The sequence below is a fragment of the Epinephelus lanceolatus genome, chromosome 17 (genome assembly GCF_041903045.1).
Source record: "Epinephelus lanceolatus isolate andai-2023 chromosome 17, ASM4190304v1, whole genome shotgun sequence".
NCBI lineage: Eukaryota > Metazoa > Chordata > Actinopteri > Perciformes > Serranidae > Epinephelus > Epinephelus lanceolatus.
This window is the reverse complement of record NC_135750.1, coordinates 18,266,660-18,282,557: the sequence shown is the minus strand read 5'-3', so window position 1 is coordinate 18,282,557 and position 15,898 is coordinate 18,266,660. Positions and strand designations below refer to the sequence as shown.

Below are 15,898 nucleotides of genomic sequence, written 5' to 3'. Positions count from 1 at the left end.
AAACCAGCCACAACTCAGCCCTGAGCAGAGTGACCGTGTGCTATTGACCAATCAACAGACTGCAGTGTTCACAGCTCCACCTTTTAGTACCAGATCGGTGTGCTAGGTACCCCAACAGGGGGGGGGGGGGGGGGGGGGGGCAAAAATGGGAACAGTACGGAATGGTTCCATTGGTACCATCCACAATTTTTCACAGTGGAAATGGATAAAAATACGTACTGAACTGAACTGTACCGGACTGCTTGGTGGAAACGAGGCTCAAGTGAATTTTGAGTTATTTTAAGGTACATCATCACCATGTTTCTTTTCCTAAACCTGACCTATGTGTAACTTTACGTTATGTAAGTAACGTCATTCATTGGGTGTTAATTCATTAGATATCATACAAACTATTGTATGAGAACATGTCGAGCATAAGCAGCAAGGCTGAAAAATGAAGCCAACACCAAGTGCCAAAAAGTGCAGTTCTTTGAACGGCCACTTGAGGCTGGCTCCAGACGACAGTCAATCCTCATAGACCCCGGTGTTACAACAGCCAGCTTTACAGCAGAAATAAACATGTTTACAGCCTGATGTAAATGATTTGAGTCTTAATAGTTAATTTCTCCCTTTACGACAGCTGTACAGGGGGTGGATTTTTTTTTATATTACTCTGACGTTTACATTTTATCAAGGCTAAAGTTACACATAATTTAGGATGTGGTCACTTTGAGTGACAGGCTGTCTGCTGATAGTGTCCTCCATCCTCCACAGCACCAGCCTCTTGCCCAAATATGGTCACTTCTAGCTCCACAAAAAACAAGATGGTGACAACTGTAATGCTGAACTCGAGGCTCAGAACGGGTGTCCACAAACCAGTGGGTAGCTCGGTCCCTTATTTTTACAGTCCATGTTGCTACCTAAATTGTCCATCTTGCCCATCTCTGAGCTTTTTGTTTTGTCACTATTTGTTGGCAAAAATGGCACAAAATGCTGCCAGTTTTTCTTTTTTTGTAAACCTTTTTACTGATCGATGATATGGATAATACTAATAAAATATATTTTTAAAAGAATTCTGTTTTAGACTGAAAAATTGCTTAAATATGAGAGAAAATATGATGCATGAACTGAGAGACTTTTGCAGAAACATGGCTCATTTTAATTAATTTTTGGGGTGTGGTAATAATCATGGTTGGAAGATTCAAGATTATCAGTATCAGTGCAAACCTTGTGTCTTCATACATTGTATTTACAGATGGAAATACAAGTCTAGATTTGATTTCCTTCCTTCCACAGAGCCTGGTAATAACTAGGGTGCAGCTGTGCAAACAAATTGTTACCTAAGTGACATCACCAAAATATGAGTGAGTGCTCCAAAAACATTGGGTGAATGTGTCCTGTCTTGTTTTCCATGCTGCATGATCAAATTGGTGGTGGGAAAGTGTAAGGAGTCAGATAAACGGACCAATAATACCAATCATTAGTGGTAGACAAGTGTAGTAATTGAAAAATGGATAAACTAAATGTAAACAAGAATGTCAACCGGATGTAAAACAGTAAGTAAAAGTAAAATGTACGTATAGGTTGCTGTGATTAAGAATATAGACTTGATTAAAACAGACGTTTTCCAAAATTTGAACCTATTTTTTGAGCATGACAGACAACAGGGGGTGTGTTTCATTCTCAAAAGTTTTTTAAGTATCTCTAGTGGTCTTTTAAATAAATTAAATCAGTCAGTCTTCTTCATGAGTTGCTTTTCTTAAAGGCTAACAGCAGAAATAAAAATATACTTCACATACTCTGACAATCATGGCCTCTTTAAAGTCTTCCCCAACTTCCTCCGTGCTTTCTTCAGTGTGCCAAAAAGTCTGTCCCAGTGTGTGAAGTATGGCGCATAGTTTACTTTAAATTTTAGGTGGTGTATGTCATGATGCTGAGCTCCTCCGTAGAGGCCAAAGGGCACCAGTCTATGTGGAGACCAGGGGAATTCATAGCCAGAGTGCGCCTCCACAGACAGATACATGTTTGTGACGAAGAAGAGCATCTCGGTGAGTGGATGGCAGTCCAGGAGAGCAGGGTTCAAGCCTGTGAAGAAGGTGAGGCTCAGCATCTCCCACACGCTTGTGTTTTCTGTCGTCAGGGAGAAGGTGGCTGTGTAGAGGTGGTGCTCCTTATGGAAGACATGGTAGAGCCAGGGCACCTTGTGATGCAGCAGATGCCACAGAAAGTACTGCATGTCGAACAGGAGGAGGCAGGCCAGTACGTCCTTAACAACGCTCAGCATCTCAGGTGCAAGCGCAGGAGCAAACACAGGTCTCCAGTACCAGTGCATGACAGAAAGGGGGAAAATGAAACACACATGGTTGTGGAGAATTTTGCGCAAACACCTCCAAGCCATCGCCCATGTCACCTTGCTCTGAGGCTGGATCTTGAATCGATGGACCAGGGTAAGTCTGGAACAGAGCAAATCCAGGCAAACGTAAGGCAAGCAGCAGCTCAGGTAAACTGACAGAGAGAAGAAGACTGGGAAGAATGGAGATCCGAGGAAGCTCTGATGTCTTAACCAGTCCCAGGGAACCTGCAGAAGGAGCGTCTCTGTGCCCTCGGAGTTTGTCATCTCTGCTGCAGTGTTCGAAAATGTAACTGTACTTATGCATTTGTGCTTATTTCAGGGTTCTCGAAAAGTGTTGCGTAAGACACAAAAGCATTTCCTGAGGGGTGTTACACTGAAGACACTGCCAGACAAAATATTTGTTTTTATGACAGATTCATCCACTCCTGTGACAGTCGTTCACAATGGCATGATATTAATTCATCACTTTGTAAACAATGGAAATATGTGGATTTGTTTTAGGTTGGCATCCACATAGGAGTGCCAGTGTTGATACAACAGTGTCTGTCAGTTTACTGTGTTTAATGTCTCCAAGTCGACTTCAGAAAGTTTGATTTGCTCAAGCATGAAGCGCCATCTTGTGGATGTAAATATTTCTTGTTATTGTATCAACAGTGTTGTTATTTTTAAAGTTAGCTGAGGTATTTCATGAAACATTTGACCCACACCAAGGCCCAAACTGGTTGTTTTTTAGAGGTGAAAATTTTAGAGAGTTTTTTGGTTTGATTTACATTTTTGCAACATCTTAGTTTAACCCTTTGAAACCTGGAGCAACATCACTTTTCTTGAGCTGCTTTTAGACGCTTTTAGACGCTTTTCACAAGTATTTGAACCTTTGAACCCTGAGAAAATGGGTGGAATTTCTTAAAAAAATATGGGGAAAAAGGCAATGAGCAACTTAGTAAGAAATGTTCCACAAATTTAGAAAAAAAAAAAAAAAAAAAAGATTTAGAAAATTATTCATAAAGGGAAATATTATTTTAAATTATGTTACAGAGTCATTATAATTTAAAAAATATTATTTTTAAATTTAATTTATTTTTTTTTAAATTAAGCACTCTTGTGGTAATTTCTTTGTTTTTTCACCTTCTTTCCTCTTCTTTTTAACTAATTTTTTTGTTCTCAATTTTCTCTTTTTACTAATTTTTTGCTAATTTTTTGGGGTTATTTCTACTTCTGCTGCTCATTGGCTTCTTCCCATGTTTTTTAAAAAAAGAAATGAAGCCAATTTTCTCAGGTTATTAAAAAGGCTTAAAAGTGTATCACAAACAAATGCCTTTATCCACACCATCCACTTATGACTGAGTTAAAGTTTTTAGGGGTTTCAGAATTACTGATTTTCTAGTAATTCAAGTTTTACAACATACAATTGGTTGTTTTTTAGAGATGAAAATTTTAGAAAGTTTTTTGGTTTGATTTACATTTTGCGACATCTTAGTTTAACCCTTTGAAACCTGGAGCAACATCACTTTTCTTGAGCTGCTTTGAACCCTGAGCAAATGGGTGGGATTTCTTCAAAAAATATGGGAAAAAAGGCAATGAGCAACTTAGTAAGAAATGTTACACAAATATGGAAAAAAAAAAAAAAAAATTTTTTTTTTGAAATTATTCAAAAAGGGAAAAAAGCAAAAAGCAAGGGAAACGATATTTATTATTATTATTATTATTATTATTATTTTAAATTATGTCACAGTGTTATTATAATTTAAAAAATATTATTTTTAAATTTAACTTTTTTTTAAATTTTAATTAAGCACTCCTTTGTGGTCATTTCTTTGTTTTTTCACCTTTCTTCTTTTTTAACAATTTTTTTTGTTCTTAATTTTCTCTTTTTACTAATTTCTTGCTAATTATTTGCAATTATTTCTACTTTCGTCGCTCATTGGCTTCTTCCCATATTTTTTTAAAAAGAAATGAAGCCAATTTTCTCAGGTTATAAAGGGTTAAAAAGGCTTAAAAGTGTAGAAATGAGCAAAATCACAAACAAATGCCTTCATGCACACCATCCACTGATAACTGAGTTAAAGTTTTTAGGGGTTTCAGAATTCAAGTTTTACAGCATACAATAATTAGCCTAATGCTTTAAGTACATTTTTCTAACTAAACTCACCAGAGGTGCGACCAAGTTATTGTTTTGCAAGTCACAAGTAAGTCTCAAGTCTTTGCACTCAAGTCCCAAGTCCTAAGCTTTGAGTTTCCAATCCTAAACAAGTCATAATGCGCTCCTGGGTTGTCTCCTGCAACTTGACAGGACTCTGTCAGATTGATTCAAAGTTGATCATCTGGGGAATTAAGTGCTGACTTGCTGGAAACGAATAGTAGTATAAAAGTAGCACAAAGCTAAATAAAGTCGGGAGTCATTGGTGTTAAAGTCCAAGTTGAGTTGCAAGTCTTTATTGATCTTTTTTGAGTCTAAAGTCGTCAAATTTGGACTTGAGCCTGACTTGAGCCCAAGTCAAGTGACTTGGGTACACACACTGATACTTACACACTTATATTTACGTAACATTTTCAGTGCAGGACTTGTAATAGATTTTTATTACAGTGTGCTATTTGTAGCCTACTTTTACTTAAATAAGGATCTAATACCTTATTTCCAGCAATATCACACATATGTACTGTAATCAAATTCATATTCTGCAGTGAGTTAAGCTGTGAGCTGAACTATTACAGTGATAATCTATAAACATCACATCAAAATTGCACAGCTAAAGCAGCCCAAGTGCAATTTAAAGAGTCAAAAACCTCTGCTGTTCAGACTTATTTAAGCTCTTTTTGCACTCCATGCATGACATTTAAATTCATCATGAAACCGGAAGTCTACTGTTGACAGGTCAAAATGCCTATTTTAGGGGTTGGAGAGGGGAAGCTGGGCGGTGTCTCTGTGTGTATGGGTGGAGCACACAGTCAGGAAATGTGTAAGACAAGAGCTGAGAAACATTTTCCCTCGCTGTTCACATGAGGCTGCTTCAACTGGAGAGCCTGCAACACAACTTTAACATCATGAACTCATCCAGAGATCACCCCAAAGGTAGGTTTTTAACTTTTCACACCCTATGTTTTACATATAACTTACATCTGGAGACTTGTGGATCGACGATGAGCGAGTTTAAGCTGATAACATGCAGATATGTTGCCCACATGACGCGTGTTGCTCATATTTTCTGGAAGGTAAACATTTTAGTTGTTGTTTGCGTTAAATCTTTGCACAGCATCCTACAACAGAGCAGTGTTTGTGAGCTGTGAAGTGACTCATGTGTCTGGTAGCTATAATGTTTTCCTGCCGCGATATTTCCACGATGAGCGGGTCTCTATTTTGTTGCTAAGACAACCGAGGAGGTGACCGTTGGCAACGTGTGAACACCACATCACCCTACAAGCACACAGACACGTCATTAAGGGGTGGTGGAAATATGTACAAGTTTATTTAAAGTACTTTTACTTTGCTCAGTGGGGAAAGAATCTGCAATAACTATCTGCTAGTCTACAAGTAAAAGTCCTGCGTTCAAAATTAGTACAAAATTAATAAACTTAAAGTATTTAAAGTACTCATTATGCAGAATGGTTAATTTCATAATAATGTACATTAGACTATATTACTGGATTATAATTATTGATGCACTAATGAGTACATCACTTGAATGTTGCAGCTGATAGGATGGAGCTGATTTTAATGACTTTATACTCGGAATATGGCCCTAAAATAATATATTTCAGGGTATTTTTGCGATAACAATATTCTTAATGATATGACTAATTAGTTTAAAAAAAAAAGAAGGAAAAAATAATAATTTAAGAGCATAGAACTGCAACAAAATAAGTGATATAGTTCATGTCACCCTAAAAGTTTGCCTTCAAATATTCAGTAAAATTTAAAATGATCTCTCATTTCTTTAGTTTGTGAACGATAACCATAACTCAGAGTGAGATTCAGATTCTGTATACAATATTAATAGTTCAACAAAATAAAATCTACCACATATTACACATTTAAACAGCTCCCTAATACAAAAAATGAACCCTGGGATCTATATATATATAAAACAACAGGTGATTTCCTTCTTTTAGCAAAATCCTAAGTGATTGAGTTGTTGTTTTGTTTGTTGTTTTTTTTTCCCCACCTGGACCTTTAAGCTCTGCCATTTCTCCTCTAATCATCACACATCAACTCTGTTACAGGCTTGTGATTTGTGATATTAGGCTTTATACATACAATTAAATTGAACTGAATTAAACACTACTGGGTAGTTTATTAGTAGTAAATAACACATTAGAGTTTATTAGTTGATTATATTTTGTATTCATTATCTGAATCTGCAAAGTAACTATACCATTAAAGGAATACTTCTTCCACAAAATCACTTTGTGTTAATTAGTAAGTCATGCTGCTGTGTTACCTTGAATTTGTGAGGAGAACTTTGTTGTTCCTCAGATGGCTCCACGGAAAACTTTGAACATACTGACTTATGTATTGATTTGGGGCCGTACACATGCTGCATCTTTAACCGCCTGGAAAACATGAGGTTCTCCCACTGGGTGGTCTTGTGCCCTTTTTGCGCCAGCATTCAGGAGAGGGCGGCAGGTTGTAGTCTGAAGTTGTTCAGCAACCTTAACAAGCATCGTACAGCCTATTGACCTGATATTCTGAGTGCAGAGCTGATCGTCTTCTTGACGCTGTTTATAAGTGTGTAGGCCTATCATCTGTGGGACAGATGTAAAGCTCTGGGCTCTCCTGGGCTAAAATGATCAACTTCTCCATATTTATCACAGACTGATATTTACGGAGGAAGGTTAAGATATTTGTCTGCTGTGATTGGTTGTTCCTCATCACATGACATGCGGTGTGTGCTGCTGCATTCCAAACTGGGAATGCGTTTGCACCACGACGGCGTTGCTCTGGCGTTTGAGTGCGCCTGTGCATCTACATTGAAAAGAATGGATTTGAGGCTGTGAAAAACAAAATTATAAATTAATTAAATTATATTAAAACATCCGTTTCCAAACTCTCACACAACTCGTGCAGTATATTCCAATCCTCATATATCCAGTCATATGCTCAGTACTTCCCAAACACATACCTTTTCACACACACAAAAAAAAAACCTTAGTATTGGAGTCTGGCAATAATAAACAGTTTTCAGTAAAAAAAATGCGTGATAGAAAAGTACAGAGCATACGACTGGATAATTGAGACTTGGATTACACTGCATGAGTTGTGTAAGTTTGTAAAAGGATGTCTTCATATAGGTTTCCTGTTGTTAAATGCGGCCCCCGATCAACCAGTAAATCAATATGTTTGCTGTTTTCCGGGGAGGCATGCGAGAAGTTTTCCTTATGAATTCAAGGTAACATGGCATGACTAACTGATACATAAATGGTCATTTTGTAAGTGAAGTGCTCCTTTAAAATAAATGTAGTGGAGGGAAAAGTATAATATTTACCACTAAAATATTGTTGAGTAGAAGTATATAACTTGGCTACTTAAATAAAGTACAGATACCTCATAACTGTAATTAATAAACTGACATATATAGTTACTGCACACCACTGACTTTACTTGACTACGTCCATTTAATGCTACTAAAATACTGTACTCTTTATTCCCGTATATGTATTCTAAGAGGAAAATTATTGCACTTTTAACTCCACTTCCTTTATTTGACAGCTGTAGTAGGTAGTTGCTTTAAAGATTAAGGTGTTTCATACCAAAATGATAAAATATGAAGCATTGAATACATATTAATACATAATAATAATCTAATAATATCAACATTTTGCTGACTTCTTAAAGAGTTTTTCTTCTACCAGAGCATTTTTATGTAGTGGTTTCAGCACTGAGGAGAAGTGAGTGAGTAAGGATCCAGCCTTTGTTTATGCTGACTCCATGTTCTGTAACAATAGCTGATCTCTGATTTTTAATGAGCTACAGCGCAGGCCTCTCTCTGTCTGGCCTGATGTTTGTTTGGATGGACTGAGCCATGTAAGTGTTGGAAAACATCCCAGTGAGTAAGTCATGGGAAGTTTCCCTGGCTCTGTGGCCTCGCATATTCTGCCATTACTGCCCCGCCATTACTGCTGACATTTTAAAGCTCAGGTCTGACAGAGAACAGCTCATAAGTTCATGATCTGACACTGAGATCATGATGTACGGGCACTTCCTGTTTCTTGTTGCACTCATTTGTCACAGGAAGTCGCACATTTTATGCTTTTATTTTAAAGATTAACAAGTCATTCAGTCGATTCTCAGCAGAGCAGTGTGTAGCTGTCTCTTTAAATTGTACTAAAAGCTTGGAACAGAAGCAAGACACTTATGTAATTTCCTCTTATGTACAGTGTATTGCATTACTTGTTGGTTAACTGATGACGTCCGGGAAGGATGATAATAACGTCAAGGAGAGTTTTTTTCCACATTGTTTCTCTTTGACACTTTACTTGGACACTTTCCAGTTATCCATTTTATTTTAGACAAAATGCTAACAGGCACAATGTTGGTAACTAAATAGGGTTATCAGAGGAGGGCACCCAAAGGGCCCGATCTTCCTTCCTCCCCTCATGTTGCACAGTCTGATACTGGGCGAGTGCGTCACTCAGCCCACTGACTCTATATTTAGAGGAACAATCTGTGCTTTCCTTGAGGGTGGAGTGCTTTACAGAAATAACTGGATTTTTTTATACATACCATGATTTTCATACATTTATATACATGAAATCCACTTGGCTTCTAAATAAAACCACTATTTCTGTTTTTGTTTCAGGATCTGAGCTGCAGCTGCCCAGGCGTCTGCGAGGAGCTTAAATGTGCATGTTAGAAACAAGCTGAAGATGCAGGGTGCCATTGCACGAGTGTGTATGGTGGTGGCCGCTGCCATATTAAACCACCCGCTGCTCTTTCCCCAAGAGAACACCACGATCCCGGAGCAGGATGAGGTGCTGATGGCTCGCATGCGGGAGCACGAGGAGAGGCTGGAATTGGAGCAGGCCAGGCTGGAGAAAGAGCTCGCACAGCTGGAGAAAGAGCTTGCACAGCTGGACACGAAGCAGGAAGAAACCAGCTTGGAGGACGGTTACAGTTGGTACTTTTGGAGCACTTTGTCTTTCATCATATTCTTCACTATTGAGATATACAGGGTGGATCCTTCTGACGCAGAAATCCGGCCAGTTGAGGATGAAGACGTGTTTTCAGAGAGCGGATCCGTCACGCCCAGGACAATGGTGCTGGATAAGCATGTCCTGAGCAACTTCTGCGACAAATGCACCTACACTTCAGCCCATGAAAACTGGAGGGTGAGGGAGTTTGTCGAGGGTTTTGCGGATGACTTGCTGGAGTCGCTCCGGAGCGTATGTGACAGAGAGGCAGACATGGAAGTCGGGGATTTTGTCGGGATTGGAAGCATGTTTGAATCCTGGAAGGTGTGCAAGCCACTGACATGCGACCTTATGGTGCCTTTCTCGCCTCCAGATCCGTACTCCTTCCAGTTCCACCTGTGGTGCAGTCCCTCCAGTGACATTCCTCCAGACATGCAGGGCTGCGGCAAGATAAAGGTGACCAGGTTTGGGGAGAACGAGGAGGGCTGTCTTTGTGGCTCCGCTAACCTGGGAGAGGACATGCTGTGTCTGTTGCATAGCAGGGATGACACCCCTAAAGTGGACCTCAGTCCTGATGAACTGCTGTGCTCCAGGAACACACGTTTCTTAGCCAAAGATCAAGTCATGAAGTGGTTTCAGATCTCTGTAACCAAAGCGTGGGGACGCATCTCTCACAAATACGACTTTGAGGTCACTTTTCGCAATCTTGATGCAGCCGGTGCTTTGAAGATCCGATTCCGTTCAGGGAAAGTCATTGTAATGAACATTGTACCTGTGGTTCAGCTGGAGGATACAGATGCTTATTTTGTCTCACACTTCCCATCAGACTGTGACAGCTCCCCTGACCCATACTGGCCCCTTTCTTTTGCCGTCTACGAGAGGAATTTGCTGAAACACTTTGCCAAACGCCTACCGCAAAATTCCTGTCATTTGCACTGCCTTCAGATTGTGACTTTCCTACACAGAAAGCAGACAGGGCTCACAGGGAAAACTGCCCTGACTAATTATCATTTAAAGACTGCTCTGCTGCACTTGTTGCTGAGTAAAAGGCCCTCTGCGTGGGGCATCGAGAGTATGGAGCACAGGCTGCGGGATGTGCTCAGCTTCTTGCAGAGGAGCCTACAGGAAAAGAGACTTCATCACGTTCTGGTTGGGAACAGTAAAGTTCCAGAGGTCGTGCAGGTTCCTGAGATCATTTGCAAAGCGGAGCCCATCAATCTGTTCCGGCCTCTGGTGTTGCAGAGGGAGCTTCATGCTGCAACAGTCAGGCATTTTCACGAGATGTTGAGAAATGCACCTGTGCTCATACAAGAGTACACACCTCACTTATCAAACGGAGGTTTACACCACAGCTTCGACGACAGTTTGTGAGCTTTGGCTATGTTTCTTATCATGGCTAAAGCACTAGCAGATCTTAAAGTACCATTCAATGTTACTAAGAATAGTGTAAGTAATAGTTACACCAGATACACAAGTACTCAAACGAAAAGGTGCAGTTATTTTAGTTACGGCTGATATCTTGACATGTAGTGGTTTATGCTGCAGCTGCTTTCTTCAGTGTAAGGGACTCCAACAAAAGAATAACAGAATGTTAACACTGGGCTCTGTTGTTCGGAAAATCTAGTTGCAAAATGTTTCCTACCAGATTTGATGGGTTTATGGTTTACCAATGCAGGAGGTATTTGAAATTCAGTCTGTAGGACTCCTTCTGAAGCTTGCAAGTCATATTGCTTGTTTTATAGATGTAACCTGGCGAAGAGATTTTCAGTAGGTATTCCTCTACTTTTCAAAGAAGCAGCAACATGTAGTTAAATGAATGATGATCATTTTAGAAATGCAATTTACCATTTATATGAAAAAAAGACAGCACTTTTGTCAGTTGTGCAAATATTTTAACAGAAATACCTCTCATACTATACCGGTATAAACAGGAAATAATAGAGTGGTGCAGGTATGACCTTTTTTAGCGTCGCCCTGGTTTTGCTCGCCAAAAGCCAATGCGATTTCACCACTGGATTTTGGATTATTGCAGAAGATAAGCTCTATGGCAACCAAAAGTTGCTTACACCTTTGGTTCAGCAATATCATCTTCACAAATGAACAACAATTTTTCTTAATTTAAAGCATAAATGCATTTGCCCAAAGTGAACAGCAAACGTTAGACTATGAACAAACTGAACCACTATCACAGGACCTCAATGTCACCATCACCACGAGGTTGTAAAGCTGTGTTCGGGGCAATGACAAGGGCTGACCTGCATGCTTTGAAGCTTCAATCGTGCCATAGTAATCAACATCTAAATCAATATTTGAGTGCTTCGACATTTGTTTTTCTTCACTGCTAAAATGGTGGAGCAAATTGAAAGGAGGTGGCAAGTGTTAGAGAGAAATGAGGCCAATGTTCTCGGTGCAGTTACCAACCCCTGCTTTGAGCATTAAATTGGCAGCCCAGTGAGGAAAAGGAACAAGTGAGACAAATTGCAGATGGTTATCTGAAGCCGCTAACTGCAGTTAAGCACTTGATTTATATCTAGTGATGTGGCCCGACCTGCAGCATTCCAGGTTATTTATTGCCACAATAGCCCACCTTTCACCTTCTCTTCCCTTTCTCTGTCACTCTGTCACACACATGCAACAGCTAATATGTTGTTTAGCGTACATGAATATAATGGATTAAAATCATCGATTTCGAGACGAGTGAACCAGATGTACAAAAATGCAAACTCATTTCCAGACTTTCTGACTCATTCCTGCACCACCCTGTTTACCAAACAGTATAGCAATGTGTTTATTTTCATTCATACTGTTGCATATCTGATGGCAGCTATCACACTTTGTAATGTTCAGTGGTTTTTTTTTTTCTTCCAATTTCTTTGTTTGAAGCAAAGTTTTACTTTCTTATTTTCTTCCCTGATAATTTCTACTGTTGTCCAGTTGTCTCCAGTTCGAATAATATAGTATTTTGTTAATTATGACACAAACAGAAAATCATGATTCAGGCCCGAGTCATTACTTCTACAATTTTTATTAGAAAAAGTGCCGCATCATTGAAAACACCTTGAGTCATACTGACGTCACTGTACCTCATTCCCATTATGGTTCATATGTCTTTTTTAAATAACAAAAAAAGTTTTAAATGTCCAATAAAAACTTTCTTACTGTGTCCCATTTCATGGCATTGCTACAGTATGTTTTCCTTGTACATCAAATCTAGAAGAACAGACATGACTCCAAAATAACCATAAACAAAAAATATGTAGGATTTAACATATGGGACGGTTTAAGGTTTTGGGATTTGCTCACTTCTTTTCTACAGGCCATAGTCGTAGTCGGGTTTCCCCTCGATGTAAGTCTTGTAGAAGGCCTTGTACGTGTCCAAACTGTGCATGGTGGCTTTGACAGCTGCGTCCTCCAACATGCGCTCTGTCCACTTCTTCAGCTCAGGTGTGCCGTCAAGGCAGCTGAAAAGACAACGGGAATCAAATCAGTCACCTGAACCAAATTACAGCACATGAACACAAGTCGTCCTCATGAAATATGACTTATCAGATGTCATGAGAATACTTAAATGCTCTGTTCAGGTGAGATTCCCTGCTCTTCATTGTCTTCCTTTTGTACTGTACCTAATATTTGTACCTTTTGCTCCTCTCTGTGGTGTCCATGAATGTTTTGTAATGCTTCCATAAATAAAATGTATTTATTTTTAAATGTCCTGAGAGATTATTACTCACTGTTTGAGTTCAAAGATCTCCAGCCTCTCGAACCACGGCCACATCATGTAGTCGATCATTGTGATGGAGTCACCAGCAAAGAACTTGGTCTTCTTATTAACCAGGTCCTGAAAAATAAACATTGCATTGTATAAAACACTGTAATTTAACCAGGTACAGTTTTAAAAGACGGACACTTTACTCATTATTTTTGACAATTTCCTGGGACAATTTTGACTTTACCAAAACACATTTTGTGAATATGTGAAGAAACCAGCGCATGTGACTCTGCAACCTACCTCATTTAATTTGGCAAACTTCTCTTTAAGTTCAGCTTCAAGTGCTGAGACATCGTCACCATTCCTTCTCCCCATTGGAATCTTGTAGAAGTATGGTGTTACCTGAAGGAAACAGTGGCATTCATATGATTATTTGATAGTAACAAAAGACAAGGGTACCAAATAAATCCCCTAGATTTAGGAAGTCTTCATGTATAAAATACCTTGGAAAAATGCTCCAGCATCATCCTCTGCTGAGCTTTACCAAAAGGAGAGGAGGGAAGCAGCTTCTTCTCGGGGTAAACTTCATCCAGGTAGTCACAGGTGATGGGGGACTCGTATATCACCTCGCCAGCGGTAGTCTCGAGTGTTGGGACAAGGCCAAGAGGATTCTTCTCAAGGAACCATTCAGGTTTGTTTTTCAGATTAATGTTGATGGTGTCATGCCTGGAAAACAAGACAGGTTCTTTAATCAGAAGTAGAGATTACAGGAATTTCATGTTACTGTATTAGTAATGCTGTAGTTTGAAATAAAATATAATGAAATGTGTCTTTACTTGATCCCTTTGGCACTCAGCACTAATCTGGTCCTGTGGGCGAAGGGGCAGAATCTCATGCTGTAAAGTCTGATGTGGTCGCTGGGCACTGGACCGGGTGCAGCACTTCCTGAAAGAAAAAAAAAAGCAATTTCCATACATGACAAAGTGCTACTAGGAGAGCACGTTGCTTTATGTTGCCTGAATGTAAACAATTATTTATATTTACTTCTGTTACTGTCCTTTTTTGCACTAAAGCATTGTCCTTCACATCTGAAAATCACAGCTGTCACAAATTACAAATCTAGTCAAGTTTATAAGAGAAACTTACTGGAACCTTAATACATTTTTAAGATTCAGTGTTTTCATTTCATACTTCCTACTTCAACCTCAAATGGAAAAAAATGTACTAAATAAAAATGTATCCGTCAGCAACAGTTACAAGTTTCTTTATGAATTAATGTTTTACATACCAAATGTATGATCTTTTTATAACATATGATGCATTGTTACAAAGTAGGGGAGTATCCTTACATTGTAGTACTACTACTCTAACTGGAGTAAATAATCTCAGTTTATTAATTTGCTTCTTTCACAAGTATAAAGCTGTATGTTTGAACTTCATCCTTAAAGTCACACCACGTTCTCTGCAGCTAAGGAGACTCTCCAAGATTAGCTCAATTCTATCCCGTAGAAATCTAGAGATTGTCATCCATGATTTTATTTATTTTAAGACCAAAACCAAAAAAGAGAGCATGTAACTCTCATTTGGGCTTCTCTTCATTGGCTTCCAGTAGATTTTAGAATTAATTTTGAGATATTATTGATGATCCTTAAGGCTCGCTCTGGACTAGCACCTAAGTACATCTCACCTCTGTAACCCGAGGTCCTCTGTTTAGACTTTGCTGGCCATTCCACAATCTAGGCTGAAAACCAACAACCTCCCTGATGAGATCAGACTTCAAAGAGTTCCTTATCTAACTTAAAAACACATGTTTATAAATGTGCTTTCACAGCATTTATGGCCTAAACTTTGGTCAGTAAGTCACTTCCTTAAAACCTATTTATAAACAAAGACATCCTCTTGATTTTTATTTCATTGACTGTTTTATTTAGTTGTTTGACCTATTTTACGCTTTCTCATGTGCACTGAAAACAAATTAGTTACTTATAATATCAGTACTCAGATATATATAGTCTTCACAACTGCATGCCATCAGGGTATCCACAGGGGGTCGCAGTATGCTGCCTGTACGGGTAATACAGGTATAATTAATACTCGAGGTAAAAAGGGGTTGGTTATGGACTCTTTGCAAGACATCTTATCTATGACTGTAAGCCATACGTAGTGAGTTGAGCAGATTATATAATGCCTAGTCATCATGACTGTGCAGAAACATTGCATTCCTCACCGCTTCAGGCATGTGACAGCATGTCACAATGGAGGAAATCAATGGGAAGGCGAACACGGACAGCATGTAAAGATCAGTTTCAGGTTTTAAAAAAGCACTGCATTCAGTGGACATGAAAGTGAGCGCATATACACTTATGAATTGCACGTGACAGATTTTAGGAAGTGAAATAAGAGTAACAGCCATGCTAATCGTACTTTAGCTTGCTAGCAAAAAAATGACCTGCAAGATGCTTTTTCAGTGAGCCGAGTAACTGCTGTGCCACTTACCTTTGGCGAAACACTTCTCTGTAGACATGTTGACACTTAAGGTGGTGAATGAAATCAGCGTGAAACTTTGGCACGAACTGGGACTCAAGTCTGTGAGTGACCGAGAAGAGAACAAAACAAACAGTACACAGCGGTGTGTGGCTGAATTATTTAATATGTACCATACTTCCGGTATGGGAGTGACGAATAAAATATCAACCAATAGCAGGAGAGGGTGGTTTCCTAGGGGTTTTGTG

At 39.1% G+C, this 15,898-nt stretch overlaps 3 protein-coding genes across 3 annotated transcripts; 1 reads left to right on the top strand and 2 right to left on the bottom strand.

The window, feature by feature from the left end:
* Positions 1–202: 202 nt before the first annotated feature.
* LOC117248764 (cholesterol 25-hydroxylase-like protein) lies at positions 203–2,893 on the bottom strand. The gene has a single exon (XM_033614017.2). It carries the CDS (start codon positions 2,594–2,596, stop codon positions 1,787–1,789), a length of 810 nt encoding a protein of 269 aa, XP_033469908.1. The 5' UTR covers positions 2,597–2,893; the 3' UTR covers positions 203–1,786.
* A 2,371-nt stretch (positions 2,894–5,264) lies between these two features.
* itprip (inositol 1,4,5-trisphosphate receptor interacting protein) lies at positions 5,265–12,630 on the top strand. Its single transcript, XM_033613739.2, has 2 exons — positions 5,265–5,402; positions 9,127–12,630. The coding sequence occupies exon 2, from the start codon at positions 9,194–9,196 to the stop codon at positions 10,826–10,828; it is 1,635 nt and encodes a 544-aa protein (XP_033469630.2). The 5' UTR covers positions 5,265–5,402; positions 9,127–9,193; the 3' UTR covers positions 10,829–12,630.
* Positions 12,464–15,827, bottom strand: LOC117248550 (glutathione S-transferase omega-1-like). Its single transcript, XM_033613740.2, has 6 exons — positions 15,663–15,827; positions 14,003–14,111; positions 13,670–13,892; positions 13,467–13,568; positions 13,189–13,295; positions 12,464–12,918 (listed from the first exon to the last, which is right to left on the bottom strand). Exons 1-6 carry the CDS (start codon positions 15,688–15,690, stop codon positions 12,768–12,770), a joined length of 720 nt encoding a protein of 239 aa, XP_033469631.1. The 5' UTR covers positions 15,691–15,827; the 3' UTR covers positions 12,464–12,767.
* Positions 15,828–15,898: the final 71 nt, after the last annotated feature.